This window comes from Corvus brachyrhynchos, unplaced genomic scaffold, assembly GCF_000691975.1.
Source record: "Corvus brachyrhynchos isolate BGI_N302 unplaced genomic scaffold, ASM69197v1 scaffold307, whole genome shotgun sequence".
In the NCBI taxonomy this organism is placed as follows: Eukaryota; Metazoa; Chordata; class Aves; order Passeriformes; family Corvidae; genus Corvus; species Corvus brachyrhynchos.
In genome coordinates this window covers 4,142,398-4,161,457 of record NW_008239288.1, presented here as the reverse complement: position 1 = coordinate 4,161,457, position 19,060 = coordinate 4,142,398, and the positions used below count along the sequence as shown (strand labels likewise).

The following is a 19,060-nucleotide window of genomic DNA, read 5'->3' as shown; positions in this document are numbered from 1 at the left end:
TGCAGCAGCCGTAAGAAATAGATATTTCTGCTTTTGCGCAAGGCAGATCCCCACACTCAAACAGGAAACCCCAACAAAATCCTACTCAGGATACTGCTGGTAGGAAAACTGCCTGTAAGCTCAGTTCTTTGCAGGAGGAGATGTTAAGATGGAGCATTACAACTTGATTTCACAACTGCTAAATACCTGTAGGAGTGAATTATCTGGTATTTGTAGCACAAGCTGTGGGATCCTAGAAGCAGTGAAAACCAGGTCACAGACAAAGACTTGTTTTTAATGAAAATCTGCACACACAAGGTTAACTTTTAGATTTCCATCCACAACATCTCCACTGACAAACACAAAAGCCTGACTTTCCCCACACGTGAAAGAAGGAAATTAAAAATAGTAGATTTTCATTTCAGTTTGCAATCCTCCTTCAGAAAAGCAGCCGAAGTGTACGCAGAATAGAAGTTTCTCAACTCTCTCCCTCAGCCAGAGAACACATGAACTCTCTGCAATATCTGCATGGGCAAAGATCAAATACAGCAGCCATCAACAGTGCTGTGTTTGGCAGCTATTCATATCAGCCAAGAGAAAATTGCTTTTCTTTGAAAAGGAGTAACAGAGTTCAGTATAAAGGGTGAGATTCACTGCATTTAACTCAGTACTTAAAAAGTCAAGGTAACCATTAGTCAACAAAGAGAGCTGTCTTCAAAGAACTATTTGTTGGCATCCATCTTCAAGTGGGAAGAATTATTCTTCAGAAGGACTCTGGAGAGAGCTTAGGTGAGACTCCCCTCTTTTCAGAGAGACAACAGTTGTTTAAATACATCCTAAGTATAGTGCCCATTACATAAAGAAGACACAAATAGGTAGACTTTAATGTCATAAGAAGGAATTCAGAATTGAAGAATATATTCTAGAAAGGCATAAAATCCTGACCTGAATCTCTGATCTGTTACTACTTTGCCCTAATCACACTCCTGCTAAAAAATGTGTCCCTGCTGATTTGCTTGAACTTTTTTGGGTGCCATTCATTCTCACCAGTTTTTTCTGCATTAGCCTGACAGGCTCTAATTTAAAAGCAGCAATACTCCTCCATTTAGAAAGCCAGGAATTGAGTTCATTCAGTAATAGCCAAGCTTATAAGAACAGCTTATCATAAAACTCAGGACTCCACTTCATCAAAAACTGGATGGCTGCTTGGAGAAAGACAATAGGAACGAACCGTTCAGGTGAACATTTCATTTCTGAAGTTGCTATGGAATGAGGCAAATAATTCAATGAAGCAAAATGATAATTAGAAAAGTAAAACACTCACAAAAGAAAAAAACCCTTTTCTTATCTTTTTTTTTTCCCTAGTCAGTTCCCTTTCTGAAACCTCCCAAATAAAAGAACACACATTGACGACTTACTTTGCTTTTAGTGTTTCCTCCTGGAAATTCCACTGAGGGTCTTCCACAAGCTGCAGTTCTCGTAAAACACTCCCTGGCTTATAAGCTGCATTGATCACCATGCTGAGAACCTATGGGGAGACAAAACCAACAACAATGATGGGTTTAAAAGCAGTCCTTAACCACACTGAATATGGTCCCAGGTGCTGCACAGGCAGGAGCAGCTTGTAGGTGCCTGTTTCTGTCCTGGTTGCACAGGGTAAGTGCTGGATGCAATTAGGAGAGGCCCCGGAATGGATCACTGCTGCCATATTATAGATAACACCTGTGTCTGATAAGGTAACTGCATTAAATGCTGCTGTTTAACCCCAAAAATCTGCTAACCTGTAATTTTGTCTTTGTGACAGACCCTCTCACCCAAAGCAGATTCCATTCGCTGCATCCACCACAGATCCATTTAATAAAAAAGTGAAAACAGAAATAGTTCTGAAGGCACAGCCAGGTTCAGTGCCATGTGCACCATCCCACAGTGAACACTGAAGGGGAAATTCACACATTTGAGGTCATGTTCATAAACCTGAGTGCTGTGTGCCTTGACTGTATTAACAGAATAGTAATGAAGTCTCCACAAAAAGAGTTTGCAGGAGGTGTGCCTGGAACCCAGTGTGTGTCCACTCCACACAACAGAACACGTGTGCCAATCCTTTTAATCCAAAGTCCCTGAGAATAAAAATGATTCCTGTTATTGGCTCGGGAAATCCAAGCTTTAATAGCCTACACTTGGCATAGGGAGATAAACACAAGGAAAACAAATCTCTTAACAGCACCAGACCGTGTGTTTGAACACTCTGCATTGTATGCACATGAATGACCCCACAGTGAGTCTGGATTGCTTTTCATCTAATTTAGCTCTTTACCTAATGCCTGTTCTTAATTCCTTGGGGGCCTGCAAATGATTTCAGTATGATGAACATTAAGTTTATCCAGCACCCATGAACGCAGTTCATCAGAAATGGAATAATAATTAGGTCATACTGCAGTGACCAATGTGTTTATGTTTGTTTGGTTGGTTTTTTCTGGCCTGGCTTCCCCCCGCCCCCCCAAAATCCAGCAACCTGAGGATTTGCTAGCATTTTGAAAACCCTACAGGATTAATCATTTTCAGGCAAGGGCTTCACTTAATGCTGCAGAGTACTCTGTAAAATGGCATTAGTTGGAGTTGCTTGGATAGGTTATTTACTAGAAGCAAAATTTAATTTATCATTGGGCCCTTGGAAACATTACTCAAACCACTCTTCAAGAAAGTCTAATTAGAGACACCAAACACTGACAGAGGGCAGATTTAGACTGGATACGAGGAAGAAGTTCTTGGCTGTGAGCGTGCTGAGGCCCTGGCACAGGTTGCCCAGAGAAGCTGTGGCTGCCCCATCCCTGGAAGTGTCCAAGGCCAGGTTGGGCAGGGCTTGGAGCAGCCTGGGATACTGGAAGGCATCCCATGGCAGAGGGTGGCACTGGATGATCTTTAAGGTCCCTTCCAACTCAAACCATTTTAAAATGCTATTTAAAGTGAGTGAGTCCTTCCTGTTGCTCACCCACATCTTCTCTTGCCTGTCCCTCCCCACACAAACTGAGGGACATTGGCCTCTAACAGAGAGTCTCTGACACCTGATGTCAGGAAGCCAGAAGTGGGTTTTCAAAAACATCAAGTGCCTTCAGAGCTACCACACTCATTCACAACACATCAGGTGCCTTGATCAACAAATCCAGGGAGTTATTTAACCTCTGTGCAGGAGTTTGTTGGCAAAGCTCTCAAGCACACCTAACCCACCCCACATGCTGGTGGGATAGCCAGGGGCAGAAAGCATCTTGCTGACCAATTTCCACCAACAGTGCTGTCCTGCCCCTTCACCAGCATGATAGTGCTTTTATGAGTTGTCAGAATAGCTGGGAAACGAGCAAGAAAAGAAAACCCAACCCTGCAATACCAGCGGCCCTGTCTGGGCATTTTCCCAGACACCTAATCAACTCCAGCCCTACACAGGCACCCACAGTGCCAGGACTTTTCTCAAAGCTGGCTTGTCACCAGCAGAACTCTGTAAACTTCTAAACTCAGTTCAAAAAGAGAGAGTTTTGTAAGAACAATTATTTCCCTTTCAGGGAAGGAAAAAGAAAATCAAAACCTCTGGCTTTTACTCTTCTTGTATCTCAAATGAGTCACTAGGTTTGGCATTTTACCCTGCAGCAAAGGTCCATCATCACAGTAACAGTGCTACCTTCCAGCAACAGTATCACTTCATATTACAATCTATTAAATGCAAACAAACAGATTTTTGGAAAAAATTAACTGTGATTTAAACAAAACCAGTGAAGAAACCTGGACCACTTTCCAACTTTCTCTGGAGATGGAAAATGACATCAACCATCTCAGACCAGTCTAATTTCCTTTGCCTGGAGTGTGACCAGTCTGAGATTTTAGTGGTTTAATTTCAGCTCTCTCTATCAGGAATGGTTTGGGTACAGCCACCGGTGCCTTGGAGCAGAGAGGCGGCGGGATTAGGTTTTATTTTGGTACTGCTGAACTTTGGATTTTCAGAGCTGAGTGAGTTGGAGTCACACCAGCGAACACGATCACGCAGCACCACCAAAACCCTCTGCCCAACCTCACAAGCACCTCATATTCATAAAGTTCTCCATGTCATGTATTTTCATGTGCACAGGGGCTCTTTTCTGAGTATATCTGGTGTGCCTGATGCCACTGGGCAGTTCAGCACTTTTCTTCCCATCACAGCTCTTTAATGTTCACACACTTCCCATCTCCATCCCCCTTTAAATGGTCTCGACCCTCAGTGAAGTTTTCGCAGAAGATATCACTGACAATGCACAGCTAAAACTATAATCACACCTCTTTTCTCCTGTTCAAGACCTCAGTGATCAGCATTCTTATGAGGAGAAACTCAATTTCCCTCCTCTTTCTCAGAGATAATCCCACATCTCCTACCTAACAAGAGATGCTAAATCCCAGGGTAGCCTCAAGGCAGGGCAGTAAACTTAATTTTTTTTTTTTTTTAACTTGGAGAACTGATGTGTCTGTGGGATAGAGAGAGTAGAGCATTAAGAGTTACTTGGGATTCTTTCATTAGATGATCAAGGATCTAAAAGGCATCTTTTGTCACAGTACATTCTCTTTTTAAATAGAGAAAGAGAAAAGTGTCTTAAAAATAGTAAGAGCAGTAAGCAATGAGGCTAATTAATCTTTACAGCATATTTCTCTAAGATGTGGTGGGTTATAGATCATCTGGAGTCTTAAGAAGACACCTTGTTTTATTTCACAATGCCACTGAGGAGTCCTTGGCATATATGAAGAACTGTTAGTAAGTGCTTCTTAGATATTCTGACCCCAGAACTAAATCTAAAGCTGACAATGTATTTATTTTAATTTAACTTCAAGCCAGCCCTTACTATACAGAATAGCTACCTTACAGTCACCACTTTTCAGCCCAGGTGCAATGGCTGGATGGCAATAGCTGCTGTCCCACTGTATCTGGCTCCAGGTGTCAACCTGTTTTCCAACAAAATACCTCAGAAATGAGACAAACTTTGCAGCTGATGTCAAACCACAGGCATTGCCACCTCACTTGCCTCTTACAGTGAAAGAAACCACAATAAGCCTGTGGTCCCAGCAGAAAACTTGTGCTGGCACTGGGAATAAGGAACAGATAGGCTGTAAAAATAAGTTTGGCACTAAACAGCACAAGAGTTACTTGTTACTCACCTGAGACTTTGGGATTCAAGAGTACACACACAGGATGATGCTTCACTGCATCAGTGGTGGAGGTAAGGACAAGGCCTTGGGCGCAAAGGGCTGAGGAGCATCAGGAACTTCAGTTGTGCTGCATTTTTTCACCCCCATCCTGCCCATGGTTCTCCAAGCTGCTGGCACCTCTCTCATCTCACCAGGAATCAGGTGCACCTCCCCTATAGCATCACCCTGAATGTCTTCTCTTTACCCTTTCCACAACTTGGAACTGGTTCCCACGGCCAGAACGAGCTTGAGTTTATGGCCACAAGAAGCTTGAATTTTTTCTGCCAAGTAACACTTCCCAATGCTGGGCCCTTGCCATTGTCCTGCTCCTTGGGAAGTTGTTTACGTCTCCAAAACAAGATGCCCACGTCTCCATGACACGGCTAGTTGCTCCTATGTTGATGGCAACCCACACAAAAGTTGCTCCCAACCAAAAGAACTCCCCATGTTTCAGAACCACCAAAACCCACAAAGCACAAACCTGCTCCCTCTTCCCAGCTTGCAGTTTTGCCTTGTGGAAACCACTCCAGGACAAATTTAGGTGCATTGTTTGCAAATTCTGGGTCTGGCATGACCCATACTTCCCTCTGAAATCCCCCCAAAAGAGAGCTGGGCCATACCTCCTTGAGGACCAGCACACACTTGCCAGGCCCCACAGACTGAGGTAGCTCTGCGATCCTGCCTTTGTTTAAATATGGACCTGAGAAGCAGCGGTGGTTGATGTAGAGCTGGGGGCAGCAGTATCTCCCATTGATGGTGCCTGCAAGAAGAAAGCAGCAGTGATGTGCCTGTAGCACTTTTGTAGCATAAATCAAGGGTGCTTCCTCCCCCTAGATGTGGGAGGAAGGGGAGGAGAATAAAGGAGGCACAAACTTCTACCCTGGGATAGAGGGGAGGGAAGCCCCTGCTACTCAAATCTGTTCAGCATGGGAAAAGTGAGTGTTTTTAAGAGTGACTGATTTGGCTGCACACCCTACAGAAAGGAGGACAGGGAATGGATTTCATCCATGTCATGAGACAGGCCTCTTCCAGAACTCACACTGCAGGTGGACATAAGTGACTCACTGCAACCTGCCAGAAAGGGATGTACGAGCTGAGTCTCAAAGACAGGCAATCAGCTCAGGGAGAACATTCTCTCAGTAGAGAGCCCTAGAAACCTCTCTTCAGCTCTTGTCCAACCCAGCAAGCACTGCAGTGCCATTCCCTGACCCGACATGGGTCTGCAGAGCAGTTTTCCTTGTCTAGGCTAATTACTCTGGGCTCCTTTATAGCCCATGGAGAGAAACAGGAATTTCTAGATGTGATTCACATGCTTTCAAAGTGGTTATCCACTTTTTTTGGTTATCATACCCAAAAAGACCCTGATTCTCCCCATCCTACTGTAACGGGGTGTTGGCTGCAATGCCAACATTTATCCCACAGCCTGCTGAAATAAAGAGTGTGAAATCCTGTCCCTGGTGCTGGGTTTACGCCATTAATTGGATGAATATTGCACTCAGAACCTCCTGCCATTGCTAAAGGGGAGAGAAATCTGCCTTAAACAGAAGCAGCAGCCACACCACACAGTCCTGAGGAGGGATCCATCAGGTCCTGCTGTACCCAATTTCATGGGTGTCAATTAACAACCTGCACCCACCTCCACCAGAGAGATTCACCAGCCTTAATATCATTACCTGAAATGGGCAAGCTCCGGGAGAACTGATAGCCCCAGCAAGACACATGGAGGACCAGACCCTCACCTGCTGTACATCAGGTGGGTTCACTCCACTTTACACCCCCTGAGGATGTGGTTCCATCTCCCCAGCACTATGAAACTCACTGCCTTTTTGGGGTCCTCCCCTTCCATACAGGACATGGGTCTTTGAAGTAAAGATCTTTACCTGTCGTGTCTGGCTGAGGAACCGGGCAGAGGTCATGAGGTATTTTCTCAACAGGCACTGAGGATGGTAACCTGTTTAAAGAGCAATTGAGTGCATTTAATAGTGTATCTGGTGTTCTTAATAGTGTCAGACAGGACAAAGGGCCAGAACCTGCCCTCAGGCTAGACTAAGAGATACACCAGCAACAGCCTGGGATGAGGAATGGAGATACCTCCAACACAATTCCACTTCCATGTGGTTTATCACAGACCAGGGTATTGCAGATGAAGAACCCAGATCCACCCCTTCTCCAAAAATACACTCTGATGTGTCAGCTTTAGACCTCCAGGCTTCAACTATTCTCACTTAAGTCCCTTAAATTCAAGTTTCTACAAACTGCAAGGGCTAGACAGGGAAAATGCCCTCCTGGTACATGTCCATCTTCCCTAAGCATCCCTTGCTGGCCATCAGACAGGGGCTGTGGAGCCCCAACCAGCAAAAAATTGCTGTTTCAGAGACCTTCTAATATGCTAACAAATATTTCAAAGAATCCTCTTGCTGACTGTGCTGCAGTATCTGGGCAGTAGTTACCAAGCCACACAGCTGCTGTGTATTATCCCCACTGGAAGACCTGATGCATTCCTGTAGAAATACCACCTTAAATAACAAAAAAAAAACCCCAACTTACTGTTCTTCTGGTTGCACAACTGCAATTCTTCTCTTCCTTCGCACTGCAAAAATGAAGCAAGGAAGAAAAAAATAGTGTTTTACCCTTCTGTCCTATAAAGTACACCCAGAATGCATAAAAAGCTGTGTAAATGCACTGACTATAAAACGACTTCGAACACAATGAAATGGTACTTAATTACTATCACCATCTTTTCTTGGTATTTTTTAAGTAAGTCACTACATCATTAAAACCTACTTTAAGGATGTAATAATACATTTAATCTTTCCTCTGGAATGCTAATATTGTGTTTTATGGGATCACCATAAAAGAAAAAAAATGAAAATAAAAACACAAATATTTTTCCATACAGAAACACATATGGATAAGATTACATTTTACAAGCATGATTACCTCCAGTATAATTTATCCCCAGCTATAAATTGTGATAAGGCTGCATAATGTTGCCATAGCAGTATTCTCCTAAATTAGGCTCTGGCTGCCTGATTTTTAACTTAAGCATATTTAACTCTTCGAAAGGGCTGACACATTTTAAAATTCGCCTTTCGGATGTTAATTAATACAAACAGTGAGGCCAGTTTTTCACCTCATGGCTTGAGATTGGATATGTTGGAACAGGAGAACACCACCAAGCCACTGAGCTCTCATGAACTGCCTTCAAATGCAAATAGAAAGGGAAGAAATTTGTCTTAATATGCACTGGAGGCAGGACAAAACACTGTGGGCTTAATTGTGCTGCGAGGGGATTTGAATTGAACGCTAGGAAAATCTCTGAGCTGGCAAGGGCAGTGAAATAAAGGACAGATACCCTGGGAAAGGGCAGAAACCCCATCACAGAATGGCAGCAATTATTTCTCCATTTAGATGGAGCAGATCCTGTTTTGGAAAGGGGCACATGGATGGCCTCTGTATGTCCATTCCACCTCATATTTTATGGGGTTTTTTTCCAATTTGAGGTCTTTGTCCCTAATCCACTCAGCTGCCTGAGTGAACTTGGCTCAAAGCAACAAAACCTGGTTTCCCTCTGACAACCCCACTGATCAACAATTCCTCTGCAAACCCGCAACTCACCCTGCAATCCCAAACCATGGAACAGCCTTTCCCAGCAGAGACAATCCCATTTTTGGAGGGGCCGATCACAGAGACAAATACAAACTGCATAATTCCAGTCTGGTCACTAATTAGATTTATTACCATTTATCGCAGTACACTTCCAGCCTGGTTATTGGTCTACTGGGTAGGCTGATAGTGTCAAAAATGGCATCACAGATTTAAGGCAGAAACCCTGATATTTCCACTGATGTAACATCTGCACTGCTCAGGTCTCCTTGTACTTACAAACAGCTTTGTGTGGTGGGGTGAGGTTATAAGCATTTGCTTCACACCAACCAACAGGGAAAATGTCCATAGACTCCACATCAACAATGTACTCTGGAGAGGGCATCTGTGAACCTATAAACACAAATTTATAATGAGATTTAGGCATGGGAACACCAAGCTCAGAGCCATCCAAGCACCCATGCAAAGCCCAGGGAAGCGAATGATGGAGCGTGTAAAAATAAATCCGCTTCCCTGCATCAAAATCAGGCACCATTTCATCTTCAGTTTTGCACAGACAGCAAGGATGGGGCTGCTGCATTTACAGTGCCATGTGGCCCAGAGGAAAACCCCACAAGAGCACTTTGAGGGTGTGCAGTGAAGCAGCCAAAAGTCAGGGAGGTTAAACAGACATGACCTCTCTCAACAAGATGGCCTGACTGACCCTCGGATTTTTTGTGAGGTTGCATAAGTGAGTCAGAAGGACTTGCTGGGTGCTTGCTCTTAATGGTAAGAGAGTATATTTAGGTTTTCACAGGGTGGTAGCTAATGTGAGAGAGAGGTTTTTATGCCCCAGTGCTTCCCTGGAGCTTTTTTGCACAGCTCTGCCCTTGAGTCCCATTTTTTAAGGGTGAGAGTTGGCCCCTCTTCTGTCCAGAAGTGCCCTAAATACTCCTAGGGTTCCTCACATGAAACAACAGCTGATCACGCAACAGGAGAGAAGCAGTATAAAAACCCCAAATGGGGCACATGTACCATGGTCTCTGGCACAATGCTGACTCCAAAACTTCACCTGAAGTGTCTATTTAAAGCAAGTACCTTCCAATTTGGTCATTACACCTCCTTTAGAAGACAATCTCCTGTCTTCATTTATGTGGGTCCCATTCATAGAACCAAAGAAATATTTAGGTTGGAAAAAACCTCCAAGAGCATCAAGCCCAACCATTAACCACGCACTGCCAAGCCCACCACTAACCCATGTCTCTCAGCACCACATCTACATGTTTTTTGAACACTTTCAGGGCCAGTTGTTCCACCACTACCCTGGGCAGTTCCAGTGCTTGAACACCCCTTCAGTGAAGAAATTTTTCCTGTTTTTTTTTTTTCCTAATTTACCTGATTTCCACCCAAAATCCAATAAAAATATTACTGCTGGATTTGAGTTGTTTCAAAAACAACTCTGTGTCCTGAGTCAATGCACCATTTAACTACTCCAAGTTCAACTGCACTGGCACAGCTGGGCCAGCAACTTCACCTCCTCCTCCCATCAATTCCACCCCAGGACAGGCAGCTCCAGCACCAGCAGGAGGTGATCTCCTAACAAAAGGGACCAAGGGATCAGCAGCTTCCCCTGCATCACCCTTGCCTTGGCATCTGTTACAACATCTTTGCCTCCTGCTTGAGGCAGCAAGTGTTTGACTGCGCACAGCCAGATGACTACAGGGAGCTTCCCACTAATGAATGTTCATCAAGGGCTTGTGGTGTAATTGAAACAGTAATTGAACTTTGTGATGGGAACAGCACCGAGGCTGAGGTGCAGCATTTGGATCAGTAATAAACCTGCTGCTCTGAGAGTGTGCGGCTGCATGAAAAACCCAAAGGAGGCAGGGAAATAGGTGCTGGTGATCACAGTGCTGGAGAAAATAATCTAAAAAACGCAATCATGATGTCTGTGTAGATTCATGGGTGTCTTGATGGCGTTTCTCTGAGCCCTGCATTGTGGTCACGCACTATACATTGACAATACAGTGTCTTTTTCACTGGGATATGGGGAAGGGAAGAGGACAGGATGAAGGCATATGGGGAATACAAGATTTCAGCAGCTGAAATTCTCTGCAAAACCATTTCCCTCCACAAGATAATACCACGTGGTCACTGCTCAGTTTGAATGTAATGAAAGCTGCACTCTCCAGTGGGGAAAACATTTTCACCTGACAGCACAAATCCAGGCCAGGAGCTGATGTGAGAACAGTGGATTCAGTGGCCAGACACACACACCGTGAGCAAGCCTTGGATCAAGCCCTAAAAAGAGTAAGAAATCAACACAGACCCCACTGAAATGTCACCAGGTCTGGGAATACCCATTACTTCATTACTGTAATGGTGCTAGTCTCACAAAACAGACTTAATTATATCAGAGGTCTTCTCCAACCTTAATGATTCTACAGTTCTAAATTATTATAATAAAGTAAGCAGATCAAATGTACTTTCCTGCTTGCAAGCAACAATAAATGTGACATGAAGGGTCTTTTCCAACCAAAATGGTTCTATGAACATTCTGGTTCCCAAGTTTACAGCTGCAGCCACCCTGAGGAGCAAGAAAGCACCACAATGCCCGTTCTCCTGCAACACTTCTATTCCTCTTGTAAGACCCTGGCACTGCACCCTCTGGCAATTGATAACCCTGCTTTCCACTCCCAACATCTCACTGCTTCCTTTGGCCTCACTCAAATGAGTGGAAAACAGCTTTTTTGAGACTCATTAGTTTCATTTGTTGCGTTTTATGCTGCTCTCTTCTCAGAGCCATTAGTGTCCATGGGAATTGGGAGGTTAAAGGGAAAATAAGAAGACTGGAAACAGGGTGAGGAAAATGCCTGTGTCCAGCTATGAATCTTACAGGATGGGCAGAACAGAGCAGCGACTCTAGAAAACTGTAGAAGGGGAAATTTCAGGAAGCCCCCCTGGGGAAGCGATTAACCAAAGGGCTTTCCTCAAATTCCTGGGCTGTGCAGGGAGCGTGCATTATTACTTGTATAAATTCAAACCAGAAAGCTTCAAGCTCTAAAATCTAAAATGAACCAGTAAAAATTAACAATGCAGATGATGAGTAATAAAGTAGCAGAAAGCGCAGAGCATCCCATCAGTCCTGAGCTTCTCCTCCACCACGGGGGAACAGCACTGCTGCTCATTAAACGCTCACCCTCGAGTTTAGGGTTTTGCTACTGTACAAAGTGTGATTTATCACACAATGTTCCCTCATGTCTAACTCTGCCCTGCTTAACTCCTGTGTTCCTGGTTTATGGCTGCAGCCCAGGTTGTCAAACTGGGAAACTGGGAGGGCAACAATGAAAGCTTCAGAGGTGCCCATGATAAATGACGGGACTCGAGGTGTTCAGCGAGGGGCTCCTGTGGTAGCTGGGGAGCCTTGCTGCTTCCAGAATATAAATAATCAGTTAGAAACAACATTGTATTAATGGAGTCAAAAAAACCCATGCCACACTTCAAGCCACATTTATTTTACAACTCTGCAAGCAGGCGTGTTTTGGTTGTGGGTTTTTTTTTTTTTAATGCCTGCTTTTAGCATAACACTGTGCATACTGTAGTGATGTATTCCTACAGCAGCAAAATTTTTATGCCCCAGTCTTTTGCATCTTTTGCAGTCTTTTGCATCTTTTCTGTTTACTACAGATCATTCCATTTCTGGTATTGAGATATAAACCAAGCTTAAAGCATCTATATATCAGAACTCAAAAGAAAGGAGATGCACACAGGGTGTCTTTATGCTAAGTTGTAAAAAGACGTCCTTTAAGAAATTAAAAAGTAAAAGGCAGGGAGAAAGAGATGAGAGAAGGAAGCAAGATGGGAGTGTGTTGCCCTCTTCCTGCATCTATCCACGTCTTTGGCATATACAAGTGAAGGTACCTGGTCATTTAAGAAAAGAAGTTGCCAAAATGGGTCAGATTCCTTGCCCAGATGGGGGTAAATTCAACAACAGCCTTAGTGAGAATGGAATTTCAAATGAGTGTTGATTCCAGCTCTTATAAAAAAATATTTGCCCTGTGTCCAGACCAGGCTGCAGATGAGCTGTTGCTACGTTGAGCTAGAAGGCAAACAATTATCTTAGAGAAAAAAAACAAACCCTGCCATTGCACACAGCTCTACCAAAAACGAACACTCAGGAGGAACTATGATACTCGGGGTTACCTGGCAGTGTTTTCACCAACTTTAAGGGCTTTGATTGGAGACCTCTCCTCTTGTACAAATTGTCAGGTTGGGAATTGCTGTGGAAGTCTCAGCTGCACAAGTGAGGCAAACTTCCACTCCCAGGATGAAGGTGTATCATGATGGCAGGGAGGAGGTTGTTATCATGGTGATAAAGACCTTGTGGATGGGAGGGTGGAAGAGCTTGCAGCTCCCCCAGAGAAAGAGCAGGGAAATGTAATTCCTCACGACACATTATTGGTCAATGTGTATAAAACTGAAAAGCTGGAGAGAGCAATTTTGTGCAGAGGATGAAGGACAAAATTAAGAGAGTCAGTGAAGCAAACACAAGCAGCCTTTAGAGCACGTACCTTCCAGGTGCAGCCACATCAACCGGCCTTTCACCGAGGTGATGGAAGCCACACAAATCTCTGCAGGGTTCCTGGGGTTCACCGCCTCCAGCTTCATGTTCTTGGTGAAGCCACGGCTGAAGGACGTCTGAAAGAGTCAAGAGCCAATGCTGAAACACAGCAGTGCAGCACAACTCCAACCAGACTGTCTGCTGGGAAGCATAAATTGAGCATGGTTTGCTTTCCACTGGAAGGGCAGGATACCCTGAAGAATGCAAAGGCATCCCGAGGCAAATCAGAGCTGGGCTGGTGCAGCCCATGGTGAGGCAGCTGTGTCCCCACAGCACATGGTGGTCCACAGGGGAGAAGAGATCCACCTGCAGCCCCTGGAGGACCCCATGCCAGAGCAGATGGGTACCCAAAAGAGGCTGGGGCTCTCTGGGAAGTCTGTGCTGGAGCAGGCTCCTGGCAGGGACCTGTGGACTTGTGGAGAGAGGAGCCCATGCCACCCACATGAAAAATCAGTTACGACAACAAATCAATGATGCAATGCATGTCATGTTCTACTCCTATCCCTAACTCTTAGGAGACTGGGAGGAAGTTGTTCCACATCAGCTCCAAGCATGTTTGAATGCTTGCCAGTGATGCATTTGCTGTTAATGTGATATTACCCAGAGGGTTCCCAGAACTCCTGTGCTTAAGCATCTCTCACCTTGCTAGGAGAAACCTTATAAAGCAAAAAACCATCTTGCCTGAGACCAGAGAAACCTCTTCATATATTCAGTCACCCAAGCTGACTGAAGCTGAAGAAATTTGAGTAACCTTCTCTTCATGGAGTTTTCATGGATGGGCCCCTGAGCAACCCCATCTAGTGGGTGGAAGCAGTGCCCATGGGATGGGGGGATTGGAACTAGACAGTCTTCAATGTCCGTTCCAACCCAAACCATCCTGTGATTCTATTTTCAGTTCAATGAACAAGGCTTCCAGGTACATGAGGTCATTGGCTGGAGTGTAGATGGATCCAGTTGTGCTCACTGCCACTGTTCCTTCCAGTGTCCCCTACTGTCACTTATGCTCAGTCCCTTCCCAGTTATCTCCCCCAGCACCATCCCTGAAAACTCACTAATGCAATACCTGTGGCCATGCCAGGGCTTTCCCTTCCTTGGATTTTCCTCCCCTCTGTCCCACCTGCTCTGCATCTCTCTGCACACAGTAGAAAGGTTTACCCCTCTGGGATGGGATTTTTTGCTAACAATAATTGGGATGGGTAATAACTGTCACTGACTCAAAATGACACCAACCTCTCATCCTATGTGAGAAACTGGAAGCCAGGCTCAAATTCAACCCTTCTCCTGTTAGTGCAACACCAAGGGCCATGGGCACTTCACTTTGAACAGCCATTGAGAGCTCTTTTATAGACTAAAACCTCGTGGCTTTGGTCTCTTTCCCATCCAAGAACATGCTGCTACTCTCACACAGTTTGGACTGCCTCAAGCCTTGCTCAGCACGCAGATCAGCTTCACCCTGTAAAAGCTGCTAATGGCCAGGGCTGCAGGAACTCTCACACAGTTTGGACTGCCTCAAGCCTTGCTCAGCACGCAGATCAGCTTCACCCTGTAAAAGCTGCTAATGGCCAGGGCTGGAGGAATGCAGGCTGAGTTTGTTTAAATGCCTTTTATGTTCCCTAACAAGGAAACGCCATTTATCATCACCCCAGCTCCTTTCATTGCAATTCGGTGCTGGAGGCTCATTTGTACAGAATCAATGGCAAAACAGTTAGGTGGAGTTTATTTTACTAAGCATTTGGGCACGTCAATCCATTTCATAACTGCCTCTCCTTGTTAAAAATCCCTCCCGGGAAAACAGCTACAGCACCTTCACTGCCAGCACCACGTCTGCCTGCACGAGGTGGGAGATGAAAAAAGCTTCCATCAAAGAGCCCCTCACAGCCACAAATCAAGGGGACCAACCAGCCAGGAGGCTGCACAAGTGACAACAGAGCAGTTCCCTCTGCAAAGAATCGTGTTATTAAGAGTGAAAGAGTAACAGACACATGCTCATCTGGTGAATGTTTCCTTAAAAAAAAGAAAAAAAGGATAAAGAAAGTGCTCAGACCTGACTTAATCTTAGAGGACGTTATGCAGAGACTTTTCTCAAGGCTGCCAGTGCTGAGAGAACAGATCCATTACGTGGCAACATGAAGAGAGATGTAAAGAAAAAGCAGGGGTGCTTGCAGGACACAAGAAATGCAAAAATAGCCCCACTGTACTGGTGTTAGGCAGCACTGCCCCACTACCCTCAGCACTGCTGGAAATCTTTGCCTGAAGTTCCTTCAGGAAGAGGGTTCTGCGTAGGACAGCACAACAAATGGGGCAAAGAAATCCTTACTCTGGTTTGACTCCCAGGTCAAACCAGAGTAACTCTGTTCATGACTCTCTTCATGGTACAGGTCTTCTAAGTTCATCAAGAAAAAAAATCACCAATTCACCATCAAAGCTTCCAAGCCAGGCTGCCCCAGGCAGATGAGGGAGGCCATGGAAAACCGCAGCTGGTGTCTGTCTCCATTCTGTTTTCCGTGAACACCCCATCCCTCAGTCCTGTGACCTCTGAGTACAGTGAAAAGCTGTACAATTCCTACAGATACCTGCCTGTACATCATTCACACCACCACTTTATTTTGCAAAGCCTTCTGTGCTCATTTTAGGTACACTAGTAACATTTAGGTACCACCATCAGGAACATTTTCAGTTACAGACAGGATCTTAACCTCCATCAGTTGATGGGCACATGAAGAAGAGCACCAGGTTACTGGAAGAGGCAGAAGGCTACATCTGCCTTTCCCCAAGTGATGAATACCTGTCAGATCAAGCCACACAGGACTGTCATTGCCATAAAACAGCCGGCAAAAGATTATTTCAAAAGCTGTGAATCTTAATGGCATCCATCACTCTCACATCACTGTTGCTGCATCAAGGAAGGACATGAACTGTCCCAAAGACCAAAGCATCCGTGAGGGTTAATCACTTCTCTCACACATTTTCAACACACATTTAGCTTAAAATACATGTGGTTTGGTTAAATGTATGCCCCCTGGGATACAGAGAAAACACCCAAAATGTGAAAACGAGCGAATGGTACTACGCAATTTCTTTACCTAGATTATTTTTAGTAGCACTTGAATTACTTGCAATAACCAGCTGAGATCCTTTTTGTGCTGTACACAACCAGATAGGGGATGAAGAGCAGGATAATTACAGATAAAGGCAAGACTAAAACAAGCTTTTTCTCTTTTAGGGCTGGAGACCTGGAACATTCCTCCAGTTTCCTTCCTAAGGCAGCCTGGGGGAACCTCCCAAAGTCTTGCAGCAGCTTTTCTGTGCAAGCTGTTTTGTTTCACATGGATGGACTGGAGCAAAAGGAAGAACTTACATTTCTAAAGCACAGGTGAGGTGCTGCCTCGGCTCCACACTGCTTCTGGTAGTCTGCCCAGTCAAAGTCCTGACCAGAGTAACCTGCAGGGGGACAAAACAAAAAGAGCCATCAGCCACCACTCCACACCACAGAGGACAAAATGTGCCCCAAGCAGATGAACATCTGTGTTTCAGCATCTCATCCTGCCTCAGTGACCTGTGCAGTGTCAGCTTGTACACTGTGAGAGACAATGGCTTCTCTAGCCTCCACTCACAAACCTCCTGCATTTCACTGCCAAGTCTCCACTAAAAAGTAGTAAGACATAATTATTTTCCTTATTTTCCCTTTTCTGTTAGCATCTCCCAACTTTTAATAAACCCATAACTAATGAGAAGTGCCACTGTCCCAAATTTCCACATGGGGCTAGTCACGGACTTCTTTCTTCTCCTTTCAGATGTCCAAAAGATGGGTCTGGACATGGGTTATTTGCTGGTCCCTCAGGAGGGGACAGGGAGAGGATCAGCACAATCAGAAGCTGATCCATCCTCTCTTTCAAAGCAGGAGATAAATTCTCCTCTCTTCATTGATATACCCTCCCTGACTCCCCAGCAGCTCAGGGTGTGTGAGCTGAACCCCATCACAGTAAAAATGTTACAGAAATCTGGAGCAGAGCTGGAAAATGAGCACAGATCTCCCAGTCTCAGCAAGCAGATGATCCCTTCAGCCTCTGCTTCAAGGTAAAATAAAGGGATTCATTAACTTGAGCATCTCTCAAGGAGTCGCATCACAGAAAGACAAATCAGATCTCTGTGCACCCACTATTCTTACTTGGCTATTTAGGCAATAAATTCTTCGGACAGAAATGGGTTTTTAAATTTGCTTTTTGGGGCCTTTTCTGCCTGTGTCTTAGTCTCTATTTTTTACAGGGCTTGAAAACAGTGAGTGCTAATCCTGTCCAGGGGCCTCTGGATATTCTAATGACATTATTGCAGAACTACTCTCACTGGAAAGTTTCAAGAGTCACTCAAAGGCCAAAATCTCCCCTCAATCTCCCTTCCCTGCATCTCAGCCCAGCCTCATTTCAGAGAACATCCCTAAATGCCTTTTGCATTGATAGTCAAAAAGGGACACTCAAGATCAAATGTGAATGAATCATTCATGACAATGAAAATTGTGACTTTTTTTATGGGCAAGGACTGGAATACCAAGTGTAATCCCCTATCAGTCTGCCAGATCCCAAAAACAAGTAGGTAAATTTTTTGAAAACAACGTGCCAAGCATCCTGCTAAGATCCAAGTATCTGGGATAAGATGATTTCTAATCCTAGTAATTGCATTCATGACAAACAAATTACCGAGATAAAGCCTTGAGCTAAGATGCCTGTTTCTGTGGGGCATTAAAGTGCACAATAACTAAAAAACTAAACAGGCACAAGGAAGAAAAAAAAAAAGAGCAGTTACTTATAAAGAATGTTCTTTTTTCATACAAAACAATACCTTGCACTGTTTTTTAACAATTTCTTCAACAGTATTTTCTTCACACTTCTTCTCCATCTCTTTTTTTATCTCCAATTTAAACCCCTCATGGATGGGTTTTGCATCTCCATTTTAAGCTACACAGATCTTGGCAGAGCGGATGGAAAAGGCACATTAAAGAGGTTTCAGTGAGGTATTAAAACTTGACTGTGTTGTCACCACACAACCACCTGTTGGCTTGGTCCTGCACCACTGGATTCACTGGAAGACCTTTCTCTTTAGGCTTCAGCAGGGATGGAAGCTGGAGGGCAGCTGGAGAATTTAAAATAACTCACTGCTGCAGCACAAGGTGGATTCTAAGAAGGGGAACACCCAGGAACTGATTTCAAACAAGCTTTGACCTGTATGTGGCCTTTTCACGGCAAGGCTGCACCTCCAGGGCTGCGTCCAGTTCTGGGCCTTCACGGCCAGAGAGACCTTGAGGGGCTGGAGCGTGTCCAGGGCAGGGAATGGAGCTGGGGAAGGGGCTGGAGCCCCAGGAGCAGCTGAGGGAGCTGGGAAAGGGGCTCAGCCTGGAGCAAAGGAGGCTCCGGGGGGACCTTGTGGCTCTGCACAAGGCCCTGACAGGAGAGGGCAGCCGGGGGAAGTTGGGCTCTGCTCCCAGGGAACAGGGACAGGAGGAGAGGAAATGGCACTAAGCTGCTCTAGGGGAGGGCCAGGTTGGATATCAGGAAGAATTTCCTCACTGAAAGGGTTGTCAGGCACTGGAATGAGCTGCCCAGGGAAGTGGTGGAGTCCCCAACCCCTGGAGGTGGTCAAGAAACAACTGGACGTGGCACTCAGCGCTCTGGTCTGGGTGAC

At 45.0% G+C, this 19,060-nt stretch overlaps 1 protein-coding gene across 3 annotated transcripts in view; it reads right to left on the bottom strand.

The window, feature by feature from the left end:
* Positions 1-19,060, bottom strand: part of SFMBT2 (Scm-like with four mbt domains 2) — a 103,884-nt gene that overhangs the window by 15,653 nt on the left and 69,171 nt on the right. For all 3 annotated transcript variants that reach the window (XM_017740393.1, XM_008638391.2, XM_017740392.1), the window contains exons 10-16: positions 16,743-16,825; positions 13,335-13,461; positions 9,064-9,177; positions 7,726-7,768; positions 7,059-7,129; positions 5,799-5,938; positions 1,398-1,507 (exon numbers count right to left, since the gene is read on the bottom strand). In XM_017740393.1, coding sequence (XP_017595882.1) covers positions 1,398-1,507; positions 5,799-5,938; positions 7,059-7,129; positions 7,726-7,768; positions 9,064-9,177; positions 13,335-13,461; positions 16,743-16,825 — 688 coding nt within the window. The remainder of the gene's footprint in view (positions 1-1,397; positions 1,508-5,798; positions 5,939-7,058; positions 7,130-7,725; positions 7,769-9,063; positions 9,178-13,334; positions 13,462-16,742; positions 16,826-19,060) is intronic.